We start from the raw sequence: 21057 nt of genomic DNA, 5'->3' as shown, positions 1-21057 counted from the left end.
TTTCCTAATCATACAATTCTATTTCATACAGATCTTAGAACGAGCTTTCTACTTCATTCAATGAGCTAACTCCAAAAAGAACACCTTGCTTAATGACTAGCTTGGGTTACATATATTTACTTTTGTACTCCCAAGCACCCTGGATACACATTTAGTACAGCCCTTAACATACCCTGAACGGGTTGAAACTTGACTGTCCCCTGTGGATGCAGCTTCCTCTGCAGCTCTCTCAAATGATGGCTGTTGGATTTCACACACCCTTTGTACCACTAGACCTAGAAGTGGGGTAGATACCCTGCTGGCTCATTTCATCTTCAGGCATTCTCCCTCTGTTCTCCGTAAAAATAACCAGGTTTGAAATGATGTCATCAGACTACAACAACCATTACCCCTCCTTGCTAAAATTCACATACAAACCTTTGGGAAATCCCCTTCACTCTTTAAAGATTTTTATTCCTGTATCAATGACATTCTTTTTATCATGTCTTCTGTCAGGAGTAATTTCAGTATCTTCATACAATCTTTCCAAAATCCTAGCCTGAGAAGTTCCAGAAAGTCATATAGAAAAGCTGACTAGTCTCTCTTTATGTGTATGATCACTAACTTTGGCTCTTCATACTACTGGAAATCAGACCATACTTCTCAGTGTATTCTTTCTCCCATCCTTTTAAAAGACTGTATCATACTTTATCCTCTCTCTTCAGGCTCTCAGCTAATCACCTCGCTTTCCATTTCAGTGAGAAAAAAAAAGTTTTTTTTTGAGACAGGGTCTTGCTCTGTCTCAAAATCATAATCACAGTTCCGTGCAATCATAACTCACTGCAGCCTTGAACTCCTGAGGCTCAGATGATCCTCCCACCTCAGTCTCCCAAGTAGCTGGAACTACAGGTATGCAACACCATGCCCAGCTAATTTTCGTATCATTTGTAGAGATGGGGTTTCACCATGTTGCCCAGGCTAGTCTCAAACTACTGGGCTCATGTGATCCTCCCGCCTTGGCCTCCCAAAGTGTGGGAATTACAGAAGTGAGCCACTGCACCTGGCCTCAACTAATCAGAGAAGAACTTCAATAAGCTATCTTTGTCACATCTACCCAGCCATAATCTGCACTGCATTCCCCACATCCTCCCCTATTCCTAGGGAAGGATTGTTTGCACTCCTGACTAGGCTAACCTACTGCTTATTTACCAGATCCCATCCCCTCTCAACTACAGAAGGACACTGCGTCAGCCATTCTCCTTTCTCTTGCATTATCAGATTTTCTCTTGCTGTTGAATCACTTCCATCCGTGTATGTACATAGACACTGTTACTTTTTTTCAAAACTCTCTTGATCCCTCCGCCCATCTTTGCATTTCATTTCTGCTGTAACAGCAAAACTCCTTGAACCAATTATTTAGTTATTATCTCCATTTTCTTTTTCCCTTTCTTTCTTGCTCACCAATTAGATTTTCCCCCACCATTCCATCAAAACAGCTATCAATGTCAACACTGACATCACATTGCTATATCCCACTGGCAATACTCAGACTTCATGTCACTTGATCTGTCTATATCATTTGGCTCAGGTGATCACATACTATTTCTGAAATACTCCTTTTACGTGGTTTCCAGGACACCGTATTTTCTAAGTTTTCCTCTTTCCTTTTGGGTCTCTCCTCATTCTCTTGATCTCGGAAAACTGGAATGTCCCAGGATTCAGTCCTTGTACCTTTAGTCCTTTCTGTCTATGTTCACTCCCTAGGTGACGACATCTAGACACACAGCTTTAAGATCTTTTTATATGGTGAAAGTCCAACATTTGTATCTCTAGCCCTATTTTTTCCTTGAAATCAAGACAAACATCCTGAATTATTCACACAGATGTCTGGAAGACATCTCAATATAGTGAGTGAAGGTTCCCAAGGATTAAAGGTCCCAGGATCAAATGACTATTTTTCAGAGGTAGGGTTTCTAGATGACACAAGCTATAGAAAGATTAGAGGTGGTGCTCAGAAAGCAGGAAGAAAGAAACCGAAATTATGGAGACAAAGTCTAAAGTATAGATCTAGGGCATAAGTGATTGAGGTAGGGTAGTGGAGAGGTTCACTGGAAGACAAGAGTTCAAAGAAAAGAAAGTCTTAAGAACTGGAGTGATCAACTATGGGTGTATCGAACCCATCAAGAATAACACATTACAGCTCATAAACAGACTGCAAAAAAAAATAATAATACAGGAGTAGAACTGAAGAGAGTAACTGCAGTCAAGAGCTAAAATTGTTACGACTGCAATGTATGAAGAGTTTTACAGCTGCAATGATAGGTATTAAATGATACAAATTAATGATCTAAGTATGGGGAGATTAGGGAGAAGACAGTGAAAGTAATGAAAAGACAGAGGACATCTACCCTTACTACTAGACCCAATGCTTTGAGATTATGAGAGAGAAAAGGGCTAACACTTGAGTAGTCTGCAGATAATCAGTATTCTAAGCTCTCCCTCTTCCCCTATGATTCCAGTAGAACAGGAAGAAGACAGAATGTTTAGAGAACAGATTAGGAGACAGATTTTGCTGATAAAGAACTGGAATTCCAAAAGGTAAACTGGAAGGGTTTCCAGAGTCAGGGAAGGATAAGACAGAGCAGGGAATGTTCAGAGGTTTAGATGTCTTAGGCGTGTAGATTATGGGGTGCGGGTAACCTGAGGGTTCCTGTGGCAATGGGCATAAACAGGAGTAAGGGATAATGAAATTAGCCCAAGTAGATTCAACACAGATAGAGGTGAAGAGGCTGTAAGTGTCAGGGAGTAAAGAGGGACGGATTACTGGCTGTAAGGGATGTAGCCATCACATGACCTGCCACCCCTCTCCAAGACTGCCCAATTAGTGCCCTGGGTCTAGAACTTTCCCTCATAAGGAAGCTGTGTGGCAAGCTGTCACTTGGCCCGAGATTCTTCTTCCTTATTAGGAGAAACTTTTCCCCTCTTCTGGGTACGGAGTCAACTTCTTTGTATTGCTTAAGTGTGTGCGTCACGTGGCACACGGCCAGCCCCACCAGTGTATCTGCTCACCACAGGATGGAATGGGATCTTTGCCAGTAGCATGAAAAGGATGTGTGCAGTCCATCACCCTCCGCAGGCCACTGGAGGGACCCAATGGCCATGAGGGATTGGTGCACTTCACACTCTGATCTTGCTGTATCTATCCTTTCTGTGAGTGAAATGCTGTTGCAACCAGTGTCTTGAATGTCGAGTCCTCCTTGACAGCTTCAAACCCACAGAAGAAGCAGTGGGCCGGGGTCTGTGGACTCCTACTGACGGCTGGCATTATTACGATCTTTGTCATCCTCCACGCAGCAGGAGTCCTCACCTGGAATTGGTAGCTGGATCTTCCTGCTTAACACTAGGGCTTGAGCTTAACCTTGAATGATAAGGACTGCATGCTTTTATGGAAGGCACACTCTTAGTTCCAGAATACTCTTGTAAAATCAGCTAGAGAATATGTAACAAACATCATTAAAATATGCATGCCTCCCGACCTATTGATCCTATTCCTGAAAATTTATACAGTTTATTCCAAGACTCAGCAATTCCATGCCTCCACATATATGCCAGAAAAAGTCTGTGTATATATATATACAAAAAGAATATGAAGAAGGATGTTTCTGCAGCACTGATGACTATAATAGTGGAAAAGTATAAACAATCTAAATGTCTACGCTGGTTATCAATTTAATGCCACTAAGCTCCAAATTAATCCTTCAATACCTGCTCTGAGATAAAGGAGAAAATTCCTTTAAGCATCATCTATCCTCTACAGTAAGCATGATGTTAACCTTTCTCAGTAGAGGGTATTGGAGGCACACTGCAGAAAGAACAGGCTCTTGGTGCTAATTCTAGCAACTGCATTATCAGTCAGTGGTGTGAGAACGTGGATATGTGGATTGCTCTGCACCAATCACATAGACACCTTTCCATAGCCTTACCTACAAAGATATTATGTGCTCCAGGCCTGTCCCCACTGACTCTGTTTGCTTGCTCAACACACCCGACCCCCAGGAATTGTCTTTCACGTCCTTCCTGAGGACACAAAGTGCTCACAGCAGCACCTCCACTCTCTCTCTCTCTAGACCTGACTCACCTGTGCTCCAGAGGGCTATACCCTGATTGCTGAGTAACTGTGGACCAGCTTTAGGCTGGGAATCAGAAAACATCTCTGCCATCCAGTGGGCTGCAACTACAACAAAGCCTGAATGCAGCCTAGAGAATCTTCCGTTCAAGTTAGTTCTTCCTTGAGAACTCTCCTTCAGCTCTATAGCATCCTATGGAGTTTTCTCACAGGTTAAAGTTAATGCTCTTATTGTCATAGTTTGTATTACTTTTATTAAAACTTGCTTAAATCACTTGTCTGTTACCTGTCTCCTAACTGGGCCTAGACTGATGCAATATTCACCAATAAGAAAATGAAGAAAATGAATAAATTGTGGTACAGTTATACAATGAAATACCCTACAAGTTATAAAAATAAAAAAACTGACTTCCAGTTCTGGCCTGGCATGCAAAGAGCTTAGGAGTTACCACTCTGTTTTAACAAGTAAAAAGCTGAACAAACTGGAAAAAAAAAAAAAAAATCTCTTCTTAGATCTGTCAGCCAAGTAATGTCACAGGATGAACCATTGCCCCCAAAACTGGACAGACAGCAGACACAGTGAGGTACAACTTACTGGAGCAGAAATTCTTTTTTTTTTTTTTGAGACAGAGTCTTGCTCTGTTGCCTAGGCTGGAGTGCAGTGGCGTGATCTCGGCTCACTGCAAGCTTCGCCTCCCGGGTTCACGCCATTCTCCTGCCTCAGCCTCCCAAGTAGCTGGGACTACAGGCACCCGCCACTACGCCCGGCTAATTTTTTTTGTAGTTTTAGTAGAGACAGGGTTTCACCGTATTAGCCAGGATGGTCCCAATCTCCTGACCTCGTGATCCACCCGCCTCGGCCTCCCAAAGTGCTGGGATTACAGGCGTGAGCCACCGCCCCTGGCCAGAGCAGAAATTCTTAAGCAAAAACCTCCACGGCAGGAAAACTCGAACTGTAACTGAGGAATTGCTAGAAGCTCAATGGGGATTATGCTGAGAGTTAAAAACTCCAGGGGGATCTAGTCATGCGGGGGCCCCCATATTTTTGTAAGTTTTGTCCAAAGGAGCCCTACTGGATCCTCACAGTGATTACTGAAGAAAATCTCATGATTCCAGCAGGAGGAGGGAAAATGAACTGTTTTGATACACGCCAGAGCATTCTGTTCTTAACGAGGCCTGTCCTTGGGAGAAACTATTTTGTTTGCACCTAACTTGCTGGGATTTCATCAATGCCAGCTCTACTTGGGGGAAGAAATACCCAATTCCAGCAGCCAAGAACCATTCTGTCCCAACTGTGGTGTGGGGGAAAAACTGAGAAGCACTGGAGAAGTTCACAGTCCAGGGTCAAAGGCTCATCAAAAGACTGAGACCGAGTCACAAGAGTCAGCATTCCCCAATCTTTTTGGCACCAGGAACCGGTTTCATGGCAGATAATTTTTCCATGGACCAGGGAGTGGGGAGGCAGGGGGTTTACAGGATAATTCAAGCACATTACATTTATTGTATACTTTGTTTCTATTATTATTACACTGTGATATATAATGAAATAATTATACAGCTCACCATAATATAGAATCGGTGGGAGCCTTTAACTTGTTTTCCTGCAACTAGACGGTCCTATCTGGGGGTCATGGGAGACAGTGACAGATCATAGGGCATTAGATTCTAATAAGAAGTGTGTGCAACTTAGATCTCTTGCATGCACAGTTCACAGTAGGGTTCATGGTCCTATGAGAATCTAAATGCCACAGCTGATCTGACAGGAGGCAGAGCTCAGGCAGTAATGTGAGCGGCTGTAAATACAAATGTAGCTTCACTTGATTGCCTGACGCTTACCTCCTACTGTGTGGCCTGGCTTCTAACAGGCCACAAGCAGTACTGGTCTGTGGCCCAGGGGTTGCGGATCCCTGCTATAGAACACTTCTCCTCCCCTACACCTTACCAATACATTATGAAAGGCCTATCTATCACTGTTACTTCTACTCAGTTCATCACGTCTGCCTTTTAACAAAACAATTACAAAGCTCACTAAAGAGCAAAAAACAGTTTGAGGAGACAGAACAAGCATCAGTACCAGAGTCAGAAATGACAGGAATGTTGCAATGATCAGATTAGGAATTTTTCAAAACCATGATTAATTATGCCAAGAACTTTAATGGGAAAAATAGACAACACACAAGAACAGATGGATAATATAAATAGAAATTCTAAGGAAGAATCAAAAGAAAATGTTAAAGATCACTGTAACAGAACTGAAGAATGCCTTTGATGGGCTCATTAATAGACTGAACACTGCTGGGGAAAGAATCTCTGATCTTGAGGATATGATAACAGAAACTTCCAAATCTAAAAAGCAAAGAAAAAAGAGACTGAAAATAAAAACCAACACCAGAATATCAGAGAACTGTGAGACAATTACAAAGGGTGTGATATATATGTAGCAGGAATACAAGAAGAAAAAGAGAAAGGAAAGGAATTATTTGAAGCAATAGTGACGTAAAATTTCCCCAAATTATAGTCAGACACCAAGCCATAGATTCAGGAAGCTCAGAAAATACCAAGCAGGATAAATTCAGGAAAAAAACTGCACTTAGACATATCATATTCAAACTATAGAAAACCAAAGACACACAAAAATCTAAAAGCCAGAGGGAAAAAACACCTTATCTTCAGAGGAGCAAAGACAAGAATTACATCCAACTTCTCACGAACCGCACAAGCAAGAAGATAGTGGAGTGAAATATTAAAAGTGTTGAGAGACAAAAAAAAAAAAAAAAGCAAGCAACCTAAAATTCTGTACCTTGTGAAATTATACTTCAAAGGTGAGAAAGAAATAAAAATTTTCCCTAACAAAAAATGGGGGATCTCATAGCAGTAGATCTGCCTTGCAAGAAATGTTAAAAGAAGTTGTTCAGAGAGAAAATTATATAGGGGAGAAACTGAACTCTACATGAAACAAGCAAGCACACTGGAGAAGTGAAGGTAAACCAAAAACTTGTTTTTCTTATTCTTAATTTATCTAATAGATAAGTCTGTTAAACATAATATAGGATAGGTATCCCTTATCAGACCAGAAGTGTTTTAAATTTCAAATTTTTTCCTGATTTTGAAATATTTGTACTATACCAACCAGCTGAGTATCCCAAATCTGAAAGCGCAAAATCTAAAAGACTCCAACAAGCATTTCCTGAGAGGTTCATGTTGGTACTTAAAAAGTTTTGCATTTTGGATTTCGGATTTTTGGACTAGGGGTGCTTAACCTGTAACAGCAACAATGTATGTGATTAGGTATGCTTTTACATACATTATGCATACACATACACACGTGCTTATATATAAGTGAAATGAATGACAGCAAAATTACAAGGTACTGAAGAGAGGAGTTAGGTATATTTTGCTGTCATAAGGCAAAGTGGTATAGTGGTATTAGAAGGTTGATTTGGATTACAGTGGACCTTCGAACAACACAGGTTTGAACCGTATGGGTTCACTTATACATAAATTTTTTCAGTAAAAGTTACAGAATGTGCCTGCCCCTCCTGCATCCGTTTCCACCTCCTCCACCTCTTCTGCCTCTGCCACTCCTGAGATAACAAGACTAATCCTTAATTGTCCTCAGCCTACTCAATGTGAAGATGATGAGGACGAAGACCTTTATGATGATCCACTTCCAATTAACGAATAGTAAGTATATTTTCTCTTCCAGTGATTTTCTTAATAACATTTTCTTTTCTCTAGCTTATTTTGTTATAAGAGTATCGTATATAATACACAAAACATACAAATTACATGTTAATCAACTATGTTACCAGTAAGGCTTCTATCAACAGAAGGCTATTAGCAGTTAAGTTTCGGGGCAGTCAAAAGTTATATGCAAGGCCAGGTGCAGTGACTCATGCCTGTAATCCCAGCACTTTGGGAGGCTGAGGCGGGCAGATCACTTGAGGTCAGGAGTTCAAGACCAGCCTGGCCAACATGAAACGTCATCTCTACTAAAAATACAGAATCAGCTGGGCATGGTGGCACACGCCTGTAGTCCCAGCTACTTGGGAGGATGACGCAGGAGAATCGCTTGAACCCGGGAGGTGGAGGTTGCAGTGACCTGAGATTGCACCACTGCACTCCAGCCTGGGTGATAGAGCTAGACTCTCTCTCAAAAAAAAAAAAAAAGCAAAGCCTGCCTAGGCCTCCCCAAAGTGCTGGGATTACAAGTGTAAGCCATCGTGCTCCACCAGGAATTGAAAATTAAATGAGATACCACTACACATAGATTAGAATGGCCAAAATCTGGGAGCCTGAGAGCTCAAGGCTGTATTGAGCTGTGATTGTGCCACCATACTCCAGCCTGAATGACAGCGTGAGATCCTGCTTTAAAAAAAAAAAAAAAAAAAAGACCCAAATCCACACAATGACACCACCAAATGCTGGCAAGGATATGACACAACAGGAGCTACTCATTTACTGCTGGTGGGAATGTAAAACGGTACCATCCCTTTGGAAGGCAGTTTGGGAGTTTTTCTTTTTATGAGACAGAGTCTCATTCTTTTGCCCAGGCTGGAGTGCAGTGGCACAATCTTGGCTCACTGCAACCTCCGCCTCCCAGGTTCAAGTGATTCTCCTGCCTCAGCCTCCCAAGTACCTGGGATTACAGATGCACACCACCATGTCAGACTAATTTTGTATTTTTAGTAGAGATAACGTTTTACCATGATGGCCAGGCTTGTCTCGAACTCCTGACTTTAAGTCATCTGCCCGCCTTGGCCTCCCAAAGTGTGGGATTACAGGTGTGAACCACCACGCCCAACTTGAAGAATTTTTGTTCGTTTGTTTGTTTTTTACAAAATCAAATATACTGTTACCATTCAATATAGCAATTGTGCTCCTTATTTACCCAAATAAGTTAAAAATTAATGTCTACCCAAAAACCTATACACAGATGTTTATAGCAGCTTTTTCACAATTGCCAAAACTTTAGAAGCAACCAAGATGTCCTTCAGTAGGTGAGTGGATAAAAATAAACTGTGGTATAACCAGACAACAGGATACTATTCAGTGCTAGAAAGAAATGAGCTATCAAGCCATGAAAAGACATGGAGGAAACCTGAGTATGTATTACTAAGTGAAAGAAGCCAATCTGAAAAGGCTGCTGTATGATTCCAACTATGTGACATTCTGAAAAAGGCAAAACTGTGGAGACAGTAAAAAGATTACTGGATGCCAGGAGTTAAGGGGCGAAAGAAATAAATAGGCAGAGCACAGATAATTTTTAGGCAATGAAAAGACTCTATATGATACTATAATGGTAAATAGGTATCATGATAATGTTGCCCAAACACACAAAATGTATAGCACTAACAGTGAACCTTAAGGTAAACTAGTAGTGCCTGGGTGATGTGTCAGTGCAGGCTCATCAACTGTAACAAATGCAGCACTCTGGTAGGGACCTGATAATGGGGAGCTTATACATAGGTGAGGGCAGAGGGTATATGGTTTATCTCAGTATCTTCCTCAATTTTGCTGTGAACCTAAAACTACTCTAAGAAATAAAGTTTATTAATTAAAAAAAAACAAAAGTAGGAAGTTTCCATTTCCAGAGTGGCTTGGTGTGTACCTACTGAACTGACATTACTGACACTGTAATCTACTTATGTAGTAGATATTTAATACTGAATTGAACTGTATGGAATAAATGAACCTACTTTCAAATTAACAGGCCTCATACTATTCAACAGATTCAAAACTTAAAAGTGATGGTAAAGGGTCATGGAATATCCTGTGGATGTAAATTTCAGGATGTATAAGATTTGAGGATACAATCTAATGTCAAGTGGGATATGCGTGGAACAATCAGTGCTGCCTGTCTCAACAGCTGGGTAAGTACAGCCTACAGTCACAAATTGGGCTTTTATGTCCATTCTTGCCCCCTAGATCTTCTGCAGTGATTTGCTAAGAGATAATACAGATGCTAACATTTGTAAAGTACTAAGCATGTTACACACATTAACTCAAAGCTGGAGTCTACAGATCCAGGCAGGCTGAAAAGGTCAGGTGGTGTTCTCAATCAAAGCCATTTGAGTAGGGAAGATTTAGTTCTAAATGCTAACTGTGGGGAATCTAAATAGAGAGATAATCATCTCAGAGAAGAGCAGCCAGTAGTAACTAGTGCTCAGTACTCACATTACAGTTGTGCAACTATATACAAGGTCTAGACATGTTAAATTTATTTCTACATGATAAAAAGGTCAGGTCAGATAGATGTACGCTGAGTTTCTCTAAAAATCTAGGATGTGCTATTTGAGCTAATCCAGCTAATCTCAGTCAATTTTTTTTTTTGAGGAAAGCACCTAAGCACAATGAGAGCTTTGCTTTAAAGGTCAAGTATGTCTCCAAATTCCCTGGGATCCCTGTTCTCTTGGTGGTATCTTCTAAAGTGACAGCTAGTGATTGAGAAATTTACTGATTCTTGGAAAAGGGCCATCATCACACTAAAAGGCTGGCTTCTAGGCTAAGAGAATCTGAGCCAAAGAAGGTGAGATCCTTCTCCCAAGGACAAAGTTGAGTTTCAGAATCACCAGACTCTCAGGGCCCTCAAATACTCCACATGTACCCTCACTTTCTCCCTCCAAAGACAGTAAACTGTGAGCAAGGAAACAAATCCATGGAGAATAAACTCATCTTACTCAGCTTGATGCTGACTCGTTTCACTGCTTTGATATCCTGCTTTAATGCCCAAAGACAGACAAGGTCCAGGCTTAGGACAACAGTGACCATGACTTTCTATGCCCAGGCAGCAAGCTCTGAACAGTCTAAGCCTATCAATTTCCACTAACTGTAGGTTTAGAACTTCCATTATAAATAGTGTAGCAATGAACTGCACAGAAGTGCAGCAGCCCTTTCAGCAAAGCTGAGTCCCATGGTCTGGTTCCCCTGGGATGCCAGAATATACCTTCTACACAGAAGCACATGGCTGACTCCAGTGAGGTCTTTCTTCTGCCCCTCTCCTGGGAAGGACAGAATGCCAGAATCAATGCAAGCCTCCTATTTTTTTTTTTTCTTTTTGAGATGGGGTCTCATTCTGTTGCTGCCCAGGCTGGAATGCAGTGGTATGATTTCAACCTCCATGGGCTCAGGTGATCAGGCGATCCTCCCACCTCAGCCTCCCAAGTAGCTGGAACTACACACATACACCACCATGCCTGGCTAAGTTGTGCATTTTTTGTAGAGATGGGGTTTTGCCATGCTGCCCAGGCTGGTCTCAAACTCCTAAGCTCAAGCAATTGGCCCATCTCAGCCTCCCAAAATGCTGGGATTACAGGTGGGAACTACTGTGCCCGGCTGCCTCATAATTTTTATATATTCTTCAGAGTCACGTAAGTCAGTCCTTACACTATTGGGAAGAGCCCATATTCCAGGGATAGAGCAGCCTGAATCCATGAGGTCATTTGCTTTAATTCCAATATGTAATATCAGTATTGTTAGGAAACAAATACTCCAACCCGCGTGCGGTGGCTCACACCTATACTCCCAGTACTTTGGAGGTCAAGGTAGGAGGATCACTCGAGCCTAGGATTTCAAGATCAGCCTGGACAACATAGAGAGACCTCATTTCTATTTAAAAACAAACAAACAAACACATATTCCTCTTGCTTTTGTTATCTCCTAATCTAAGAGCAGGAAGGTTAACAGGAGTCCCATTAGACAAAAAACCCTCTCTCTGAGCCCTAATCCTCGGGCACAGTAGTACAAAATATTCATGGACTCCTCATCAAATGGCCCAAGACGAATGGAGCCATAACACACCAGAACACACCAAAACAGAGGCCATAAACCCAGGACACATACCTGGCCCCAAGATATGTACAAGACTGAAAGGAATGTTGAGAGAACAAGGTAAGAAACAATTAAGAGTCAAAAGTAGGCTAACTCATTCTCACACAGAAAGCAAGCCCATGAGCTCTGTATGCTTCAGTCAACCAAGTAAAGTGACAATGTAATGTACCGAACTGCACAACATGAGAAGTAGGAAAGAAACTCGGCATCTGTGGCCACTCTTTCATTCAACCTTTCTTAACCTTCATGCACTCACCTGTGTGGCCATGGAGTGGTGAGTGTGGCCGTGGTAGTGTAGGTGATGTGCTAGAGGTCACAATCAAGCTCTTGCGGTTACTTGTCCGACAACTGCAATGAAAACAAAATGTGAGTTATAATAGGGCCACACCATGGGCTCAGAGACCTTGAGTGGCTTTTAAGGAACAAAAGAGTGACACCATTTCACGGGCTGCACAGTACAGTTCTTTAAACTGAACTGGGTCAGCAATTACACTCGGCACCAGTTAGATTCCACAAAGCACTGTGTTCCACCTTGGAATAACTTTTGTCACTGCCTTGACTTTCATCTTGCATTGCCACTGTGCTTCTCCAATGTTTAGTTTGGCTTCCCAAGCAAACATGAGGAGCTCCCTACGGGCAACAACTATGTTTTAAACAGTATCTAATGAAGGATGACCACTGCAAACTGATTTACAAAATAAAAAGCACAAGTCAAAGTATTCTCAGATTCTCTAAGAACCCCCCCAAAACTATTAACTTAATCTATGAAATTATTTTGAGAACTGCTTAGTCCATGAATTAAGTAATATTCTCATTTCAGAATATATGTCAGAACAGGCCTGGGTTTCTTCTATAATACTGGCTTTCCACAACATGTTAACGCCTAAAGCTTTTTCTTCTGGTTGGAGAAAACCAGATGGTAATGAAAAGCCATTTCACGCACATCTATTACTGAAAAGTCTGTATCAATTTATTTGAAAATGAGCCTATCTTTTGAAGGCATTAGGGAAGTTTTCCATTTATATTCATCCAAATATTTATTGAACACCTACTGTACACTAGGCAGTGTTTTAGGAGGGAAGCACTAGAGAACAAAAGAGCAGTCTCTATCCTCATAACTGGAGTGAACAGTGCTGTGGGAAAAGGAAGAGAAAGAAAGAACAAAAGAGGGAGAAACAGGGAGGGGAGAGAGGGAGAGAGAGGAAGAGAAAGAGAGAGAGAGAGAGGAAAGCAAGGAGGGAGGGAGAGAGAGAAAAGGAGAAAGGAAATCAGAGACTGGTGTGGGAGTGCTAACTAGGGAAGTGAAATCTGATGAGAGAACTGAATGATATGAAGGACTCAGACAAAAGTAGAGCTGAGAGGCAGAGAGAAAAGTAAAGGTAAAGGCACTGAGACAAGAACAAATTTGGGATGTTCAAGAACTAGCAAAGAAGTTAAGAGCAGATGACAGGAGGGGAGAATGACAGAAAAAGAAGTAGGTTATAGAAGCTATAGGGAAGGCCACAGTCAGACTCTGTAGGGCTAACAGAAGGAACGAGATTAATCTCAAGAAAGAGATTGTCATTAGAAATAACCATTTTCCCCTAAGAAGCCATCAGGAGGAATCCAATCATGCCCATACCCCTAACTACCTCAGTCACCATGGAATGCCAAGCCTCCCACTCTCTTGACAGTTTCCCACTACTCTGAACCTTTGAGAAAAGCTTATACTTTGCCTCCTCGAACTCAGTATGTCATCAGCAAACTGCCTATATCCCCAATTTCTCCTGAGTGTCTGCTTTAAATTCTAGCTCCAAGTGAAACGTTGCTACCTCTCAAGGACACCAAAGTCCCGGTGAAATCCCAACCCTTTACAACCAAGCTTTCCATCTATTTTGCAACTGCACCTGGGAACTTAGAGTGACTGAAGAAAAACCCAGAATCATGCTGGCTGATGTATCTTTATATTTACAGTGACGAACATCAAGTGGGGCCTCATTACTGCCTGACAATCTTAGCACATTTACCAGACTAATGTGCTTGCTCACTCTCCAAGACAACTAATCACATTTTCTCCTTAAACCTCCAATACACCCTTTCCTTCCTCAAATCTGTACAGAAAATAAAAATTAAAAAAATTAGCTGGGCATGTTGGCATATGCCTATAGTCCTAGCTACTTGGGTGACTGAGGCAGGAGGACTGCTTGACTCCAGGGGGTCAAGGCTGCATGAGCCAATGACTGTGCCAGAAAAAGAAGAAAGAACAAGTACAGTTGGGCCAATTAGAAAACAAATAACAGATTTAAACCCAATAATACCAATAATCATATTAAATATAAATGTTCTAAGTACATAGTCAATTAAGGCAGAGATTGTCAGACTGGATGAAACAGCAGGACCCAATTATATGCTTTTAATTATCTGTGAAAACCCGAAACTACAAACCACCTAAAATATGCACCAACAGATGAGCCACAAACAAATCACAGTATATCCATATAATGGAATTCTACTCAGCAATAACAAGGAATGAACAATTGATTCACACAATGGGTGAATCTCACAAATAATTATACTGAAAGCAAGATGCCAAACAAAAAAGAGTATGTTGTATGATTTCATGGATGAGTTGAACAATTTGCCTCTCACATGTATTCAATCAAAAAATTTGTCCCTGAATAGTTATACTAAAATATACTAAAAACATAAGTCAAACATAATGTTACTTAACAGGAAATTGTTCTGACACATGCACTAAAAGGAAATGAAAACATTATTTCCAAGTCAATCACACCACATAAATTTGACCAAATACGAGTCCAACACATTGTTGACAAATTCCTCTCATGGGCTTGCACTTTGCTTTGCATTTATTTCAACAGCACTAGATGTTTTGGGTATGTATGCCAAGAGGTGATATGAACTGTACTCAACTAGGCATTGCAAAATAGGTGGCAAGGTTTGGGCAAAACAGTCACCAACAATTTCCAAATAACTAATAACTGGCTGATGGATGTATCCACCATACCAAAAGCCCATTATTTCTCTCTCCAGAGCATGGATATAGTGACACTTGATTTCGTAGCTAAAACAGGAATCACTGATTTGCAAGTAATGACCTAAACCACTAAGATGTATCGGATGTAGTTCAAAGTAATGCTTGCATACTTCGTGACAGAAATTGTGGACACTGACCATAGTATGGACTGAAATTCCAGTAATAGCAGTAGTTGCTCTCACTGTGACTTCCATAGACCATAACAAGGGAAGATGAAGCCACTTATTCAGGGAAATGCTGATTTTGTGAAAAAATATTCCTTTCAAAGAGAGACTCATGATGACTGGCAACTGCAGTGAACAAATTTCCATGAATAGCTGTCTTTGTACTGGCATTGTATCACCCACAATAAGGGCTGGTGATACGAGGAACATTTAGGAGGCATAGATAACAACTACACTCCTTCAAGAAATCAATGACTGGCAGGTTTGAGGTGTTGACAATAGGTTGCAATGTATCTTGAAATAAACATCTATCCATTGGGAGAGGTGAAATAAAAATTTTCTCAAAAGTAGAACCACTAAAAAAATAAAATTTGAATTTGACCCACCATAATTAAGAAATTTCACGGGCAGATGGCCGGGCGCAGTGGCTCACGCCTGTAATCCCAGCACTTTGGGAGGCCGAGGAGGGCAGACCACGAGGTCAGGAGATCGAGACCATCCTGGCTAACACAGTGAAACCCTGACTACTAAAAATACCAAAAAAAAAAAAAAAAAAAAAAAAATTAGCCAGGCATGGTGGCGGGTGCCTGTAGTCCCAGCTACTTGGGAGGCTGAGACAGGAGAATGGCGTGAACCCAGGAGGCAGAGCTTGCAATAAGCCGAGATCACACCACTGCACTACAGCCTGGGAGACAGAGCCAGACTCTGTCAAAAAAAAAAAAAAAAAAAAAAAAAATTCACTGGTGGGACTCACAAGGACAAATTGTTTAGTTGATCCAATTCCATTTATATAAAATTTTAGAAAATGCTAACTAATCTATAGTGACAGACTGCAGATTAGTAGTCGCCCAATGAGAAGCAAAGAATGGATTATAGATAGTCACGAGGAAACTTCTGAGAGTTACAGATCTATTCATTATCTTCATGTTCATTATCACAGTCACACACAATCTATTATATTCCAACCATACCTCAATAAAACTATACAAAAATTTTAAAATTTAAGCAACATCATGTCCCTCTTCCATTTAAAATTCTCCTTGTCACACTGAGAGAAAAAGTCAGTTCAGATGATGGCCTACAAGGCATTATACGGTCTGGATTCTCCATGACCTCTCTCCCTCCTGCTCACTCTCCAGCCACACCGGCCTCCTCACCTTCCTTAGAAACTGCCAAGCATGCCACCCATCTCAGGGCCTTTACAATTGGGATTTCCTTTGCCTATTTTTCTCCCAGATTGCCTCAAGGCTTGCTCCCCTCCTCCTTCAGGTCTTTGCTCAAGTACAATCTTCTGGGTGAATTTTCCCCCATCACTCTATTTAAAATTGCAACCCCTCCCAAACTCCCTATCCCCCTTTCTTGATATATTTTTCTCCTAGCACTTATCATCATCTAACACACTACAGTCAGCACTCTCTATCTGTGGGTTCCACATCCATGGATTCAACCAACTATGGGTGGAAGATATTTTTTAAAATAATATAAATTTTTAAAATACAGTATAACAGCTATTTGCATAGATTTGCTTTGTATTAGATAATCTAGAGATGATTTAAAGTATAAAGGAAGATATGTGTAGCTTATATGTGAATATTATGTATGCTCTTTTATATAAGAGACTTGGGCATCTGCAGATTTTGGTATCCATGTGGGTCCTGGAACTAATCCCCAATATATATATGATTGTATATATTTTGCACATTCGTTGCATTGTCTCTCTTCTCATCAGAAATTAAACTGTACGAGGGCAGGGGCTTTTGTATGCTTTTTGTACTGCTGCACTCCTCAATACCTAGAATGCTGCCTGGCACACAGTAGGCTCTCAATAAATATTTGTTAAATGAATGGATGAGTATGATTTGTTACAAGGATTAAAATAAAGAAAATACACGTATACCTGGTCTATGAAAGGTAAATCAAACTGTTATATCTAAATCCTTGTGTCTGAAAGTGAAAATTTCTTGAAACTTCAGGGACAGATAATTAATTCCAGCTTCATTTGCCTTAACCTTATTTAAAATTTAAAATAAAAGCCGAAACACTAAAGATCATATTTCCAGGCCACATGCCTTTTTATAAAGGTACACATAATCTCACTTGGCAAATCTTTAACAGCTGCCAGGGGAAAAAAAGGTCAGACACTCTGCTACAGATACCATGACTCAGCTGAGATCTACAACAAGGAACTGGCTAATTTTTCCACTTCAACAGGCTCTGGCCATTTCCCCAGGATCCTAAGAAGATAAAGGACAAGTCTTACTTCTTTCATTCCAGTAAGATGAAGTATTGGATATCTGCAGAGTCAGGTACACTAACTCTCAGCTGACGGGTGGTAGCCTGGAAGCTCCCTGAGCTACCCCATGCAAAGACTGCTGTTAAACCATCCCAGTCACTTGGCTACTCGGAGTGAGATTTGGCATTTCATTTTCTTACATGCCTCACCATGGTCATCTCACTTAACAGTGAGAACAAGGGCTAAGGCACATCATGCATTCTCTGTGACAATGTTGAATTGTAACCATATTTGGAGAGTAGTAGCTCGTTTCTAGCCTCCAAAAAACCCTCCCTCCAGCAACTAGCAGGCACTTGGAAGATCTGACCCCTGCAAGAGCTGCTGTAAATTTACTTAGGAAGCCTGCTTCCCAGTGTGAAGCAACAAAGGGTGTGGAATAGGATGCCTGGTTGCAGATCCCTTAGGCCTCTCCAGTCTCCAAATCCCAGAGGTCTAGCTGCTCCTAGGAACTTGAGCACTCCATGACAGATAGTACTTGGCAGGCACCTTTTAGAATTTAGAATGAGGAAAAGATCACTTCTGTTTCAATAAGTGTGAACAATATAAAGAAGAATGTGAAGCTGGTTACAGTCAAGCACTTCCAGATCCTATAATATTTCAGAGTAAAAACCAAGATGCCCTGGTTAAGATGGGGAAGTGAGAGTGGGAGAAAAATACATATTCTCTCCCCAATAAAGGGAGATATTATTACTTATCCATTATATTATTATTGATACATTATTTATTGCTTATCTGGATTATTTCAATATCCTCCTAACTAGTCTCTCTGGTTGACTCTTGTCTTCTACCCTAATCTGTTTTTAATATGAGCAAGCCACAGTTATTCTTTTAAAGCACACATCTGATTATTTCATTTCTCTGCTCAAAACCTTCCACAGGCTGCTAATTTTGCATAGGCACTTCTAGCTACTAGGACCAGTGTTAGCTGTTCCCTTTACTTGCAATTTCCTGCCTTCAACTACACAATGGCAAAAATCCCTCACTCCTTCAAGGCCTTATTCTAATGTCACCTTCCCAATTTTCTGTTTTCCCGAATCCCCTTTGCTCTACCTTTTTTCCCAATAGCATTTGTCAGCTTCTAACGTACTATATAAACTATGTTTATCGTCTGTTTCTTCTTCTCTAGAGTGAGCTCTAAGAGGTATCCCAAATACCTAGAAATAGTACACAGGGCATAGGAGGTTTTTGACAAGTGTTTATTGAACAAATGAATGTATTTCCACAGAAGCAGGTGGTCAGAATTCCCCACAAGAGCAGCAGGCATCAGAGGAACTAGGAAAGTCTTTGCTCTAAGGTAAAGTTTTCCTCCAAGTCTGATGGCAACTCTCCTTGAATTAATCTTTTTTTTTTTTTTAACCTCTGCTCTATTGGTTTAGAAATTACATATTGTTTTGTCTTTTTCTGTGCTAAAGTAGTTATTATTATTCAAGGTTTAATAGGTGTTCTTGTCTCAACAAAGTCTAAAGTTAACCAGCACCTCAATCCTCTTTCTGAACAAAATTAAAAGATCCTAGATGGCTTTTAACTCCAATCCTACCATTCTCTTTCAACTTACCTATTATTGCAGTCTATTATTCAGGTCTATCTTACTTTTACATTGCCAAATTAATAATTATTATTTCATATAATAATTGCTTGCTGAGATTTACTCATGTATTTTCCAATTTCACTGCTTAACATTCTCTCTTGCATTAATGTATTTCTTCTTTGTTTCTGAAATATATCCTGTAGTAATTATTTCAGAGAGGATCTGATAGTAATAAATCTTCTCTATAGATTTTGTTCTCTGGGTTTTTGATGGTCTGAAAATGTCTTTATTTTGGTCACTCACTTCCATTGCTAATTTACCAAGTATAGATAATTCTAGTGTCTTGTTCAGAGTAACTTTTTTCTCAATACTTTAAAAACAGTATTCTGTAGTCTTATGGCTCCTGTTATTGCTGTTGAAAAGCTTGCTCTTAACATAAGTGCTGTTCCTTTGTACTTAATTTTTCTTTTTCTGTCTGGTTGCTTTATTTTAACCATTAACTTATTTTTTTTAGATATATTTCAAACAATATAAAATTCACCCTTTTAAAATGTACAACTTATTCATTTTTAGTATATTCATAAGGCTGTGCAAGCACTGCCACTATCTAATTCCAGAATATTTTCACTGCCAAAAAGAAACCTTGTACCCATTAGCAGTCACTCTCCATCCCATTCTCCCCACAACCAACCACCAATGTACTGTCTCTATGGATTCACCGTCTCTATGGACTCTACATATTCTGGACATTTCACAGAAACTGAATCATACACTATGTAGTCTTTGGTGTCTGGCTTCTTTTACTCAGCATGTTTTCAAGATTCATGCATGTTGTGGCATGCATAAATTCTCCATGCCACAACTGTTAATCCTTTCATAAAATGACAAGGTATTTGGGTTGTTACTACTTTTTGGTTATCACAGATGCTGCTGCTGTGAACATTTGTGTACAAGTTTTTGCATGAACATATATTTTCAATTTTCTTGAGTGAACTTTCTTGCTGAGCTCTTTTAGTTTAGTGAATTCTTGAAGGTTCTTTTAAGATATTCTCTTTGTTTTCATGGTTCTGCAGTACTGCAATGTATCTAGATGGGGATTTATTTTTATTTATTATAGTGGGGACTCACCATGCTTCAAGATGTTATTTGTTTCTAATCAGTTCTGGAAGGTCTCATTCATTATCTCTATGAATACTGCCTCTTCCCATTTCTCCATATTCTGTTGGACCATCTGATCATATCTTCTGTGTTTCTTAGCTTTCATTTATAGTTTATATATTCCCATTTCTGTCTTGCACTCTAGATAAAAATTTTACTTTGTCCACAGCTCTATTATTTAACACGACTGTTGCATTTTCAATTTCAACAACACAATATATATATTTTATTCTTTGAATTCTAATTAGCTTTTTGTCCAAATATATTTGGTCTTTTTTTCTCTTGTTTTTGTTTCCTTCTTTCATATTCATTTTGTTTGTTTTGAGACAGAGTCTCACTCTGTCGCCCAGGCTGGAGTGCAGGGGCTCAATCTCCACTCACTGTTGCCTCAACTTCCTGGGCTCAGGTGATCCTCCCACCTCAGCCTCCAGGGTAGCTGGGGCCACAGGCCCATGCTACCATGCCTGACTAAGTTTTGTATTTTTTGTAGAGACAGGGTTTTACCACGTTGTCTGGGATGGTCTTGAACTTCTGGGCTCAAGTGATCCACTCATCTTGTCCTCCCAAATTGCTGGGATTACAGGCGTGAGCGCCATCACATCCAGCCTCCTTCTTTTATTCTCTTAATCATTTTAAATATACTCATCTTACAGTCTTAATCTATAATGTTACTTTTGTTTTTCTTTTTGAGACAGGGTCTCGCTCTGTCATCCAGGCTGGGGTGCAATGGCACAATCACAGTTCACTGCAGCCTTGACCTCCCTGACACAAGCAATCCTCACCTCAGACTTCTGAGTAGCTGGGAATACAAGAACACACCACCATGCCCAGCTAATTAAAAAAAAATTTTTTTTTAGTAGAGATAAGACTTCACTATGTTGTTCAGGTTGGTCTTGAACTCCCAGGCTCAAGCGATCCTCCCACCTCAGCCTCCTAAAGTGG

The 21057-nt window shown here is 40.4% G+C and overlaps 1 protein-coding gene across 11 annotated transcripts in view; it reads right to left on the bottom strand.

The window, feature by feature from the left end:
* The window catches only part of MAST2 (microtubule associated serine/threonine kinase 2), a 256248-nt gene that overhangs the window by 58647 nt on the left and 176544 nt on the right, over positions 1-21057 (bottom strand). For all 11 annotated transcript variants that reach the window (XM_050801476.1, XM_050801486.1, XM_050801494.1 and 8 more), the window contains one exon: positions 12192-12283. In XM_050801476.1, the coding sequence (XP_050657433.1) occupies positions 12192-12283 (92 nt within the window). The remainder of the gene's footprint in view (positions 1-12191; positions 12284-21057) is intronic.

This window comes from Macaca thibetana, chromosome 1, assembly GCF_024542745.1.
Source record: "Macaca thibetana thibetana isolate TM-01 chromosome 1, ASM2454274v1, whole genome shotgun sequence".
NCBI lineage: Eukaryota > Metazoa > Chordata > Mammalia > Primates > Cercopithecidae > Macaca > Macaca thibetana.
Note: the sequence above shows the minus strand (reverse complement) of the source record. Positions and strands in the feature narration are given on the sequence as shown.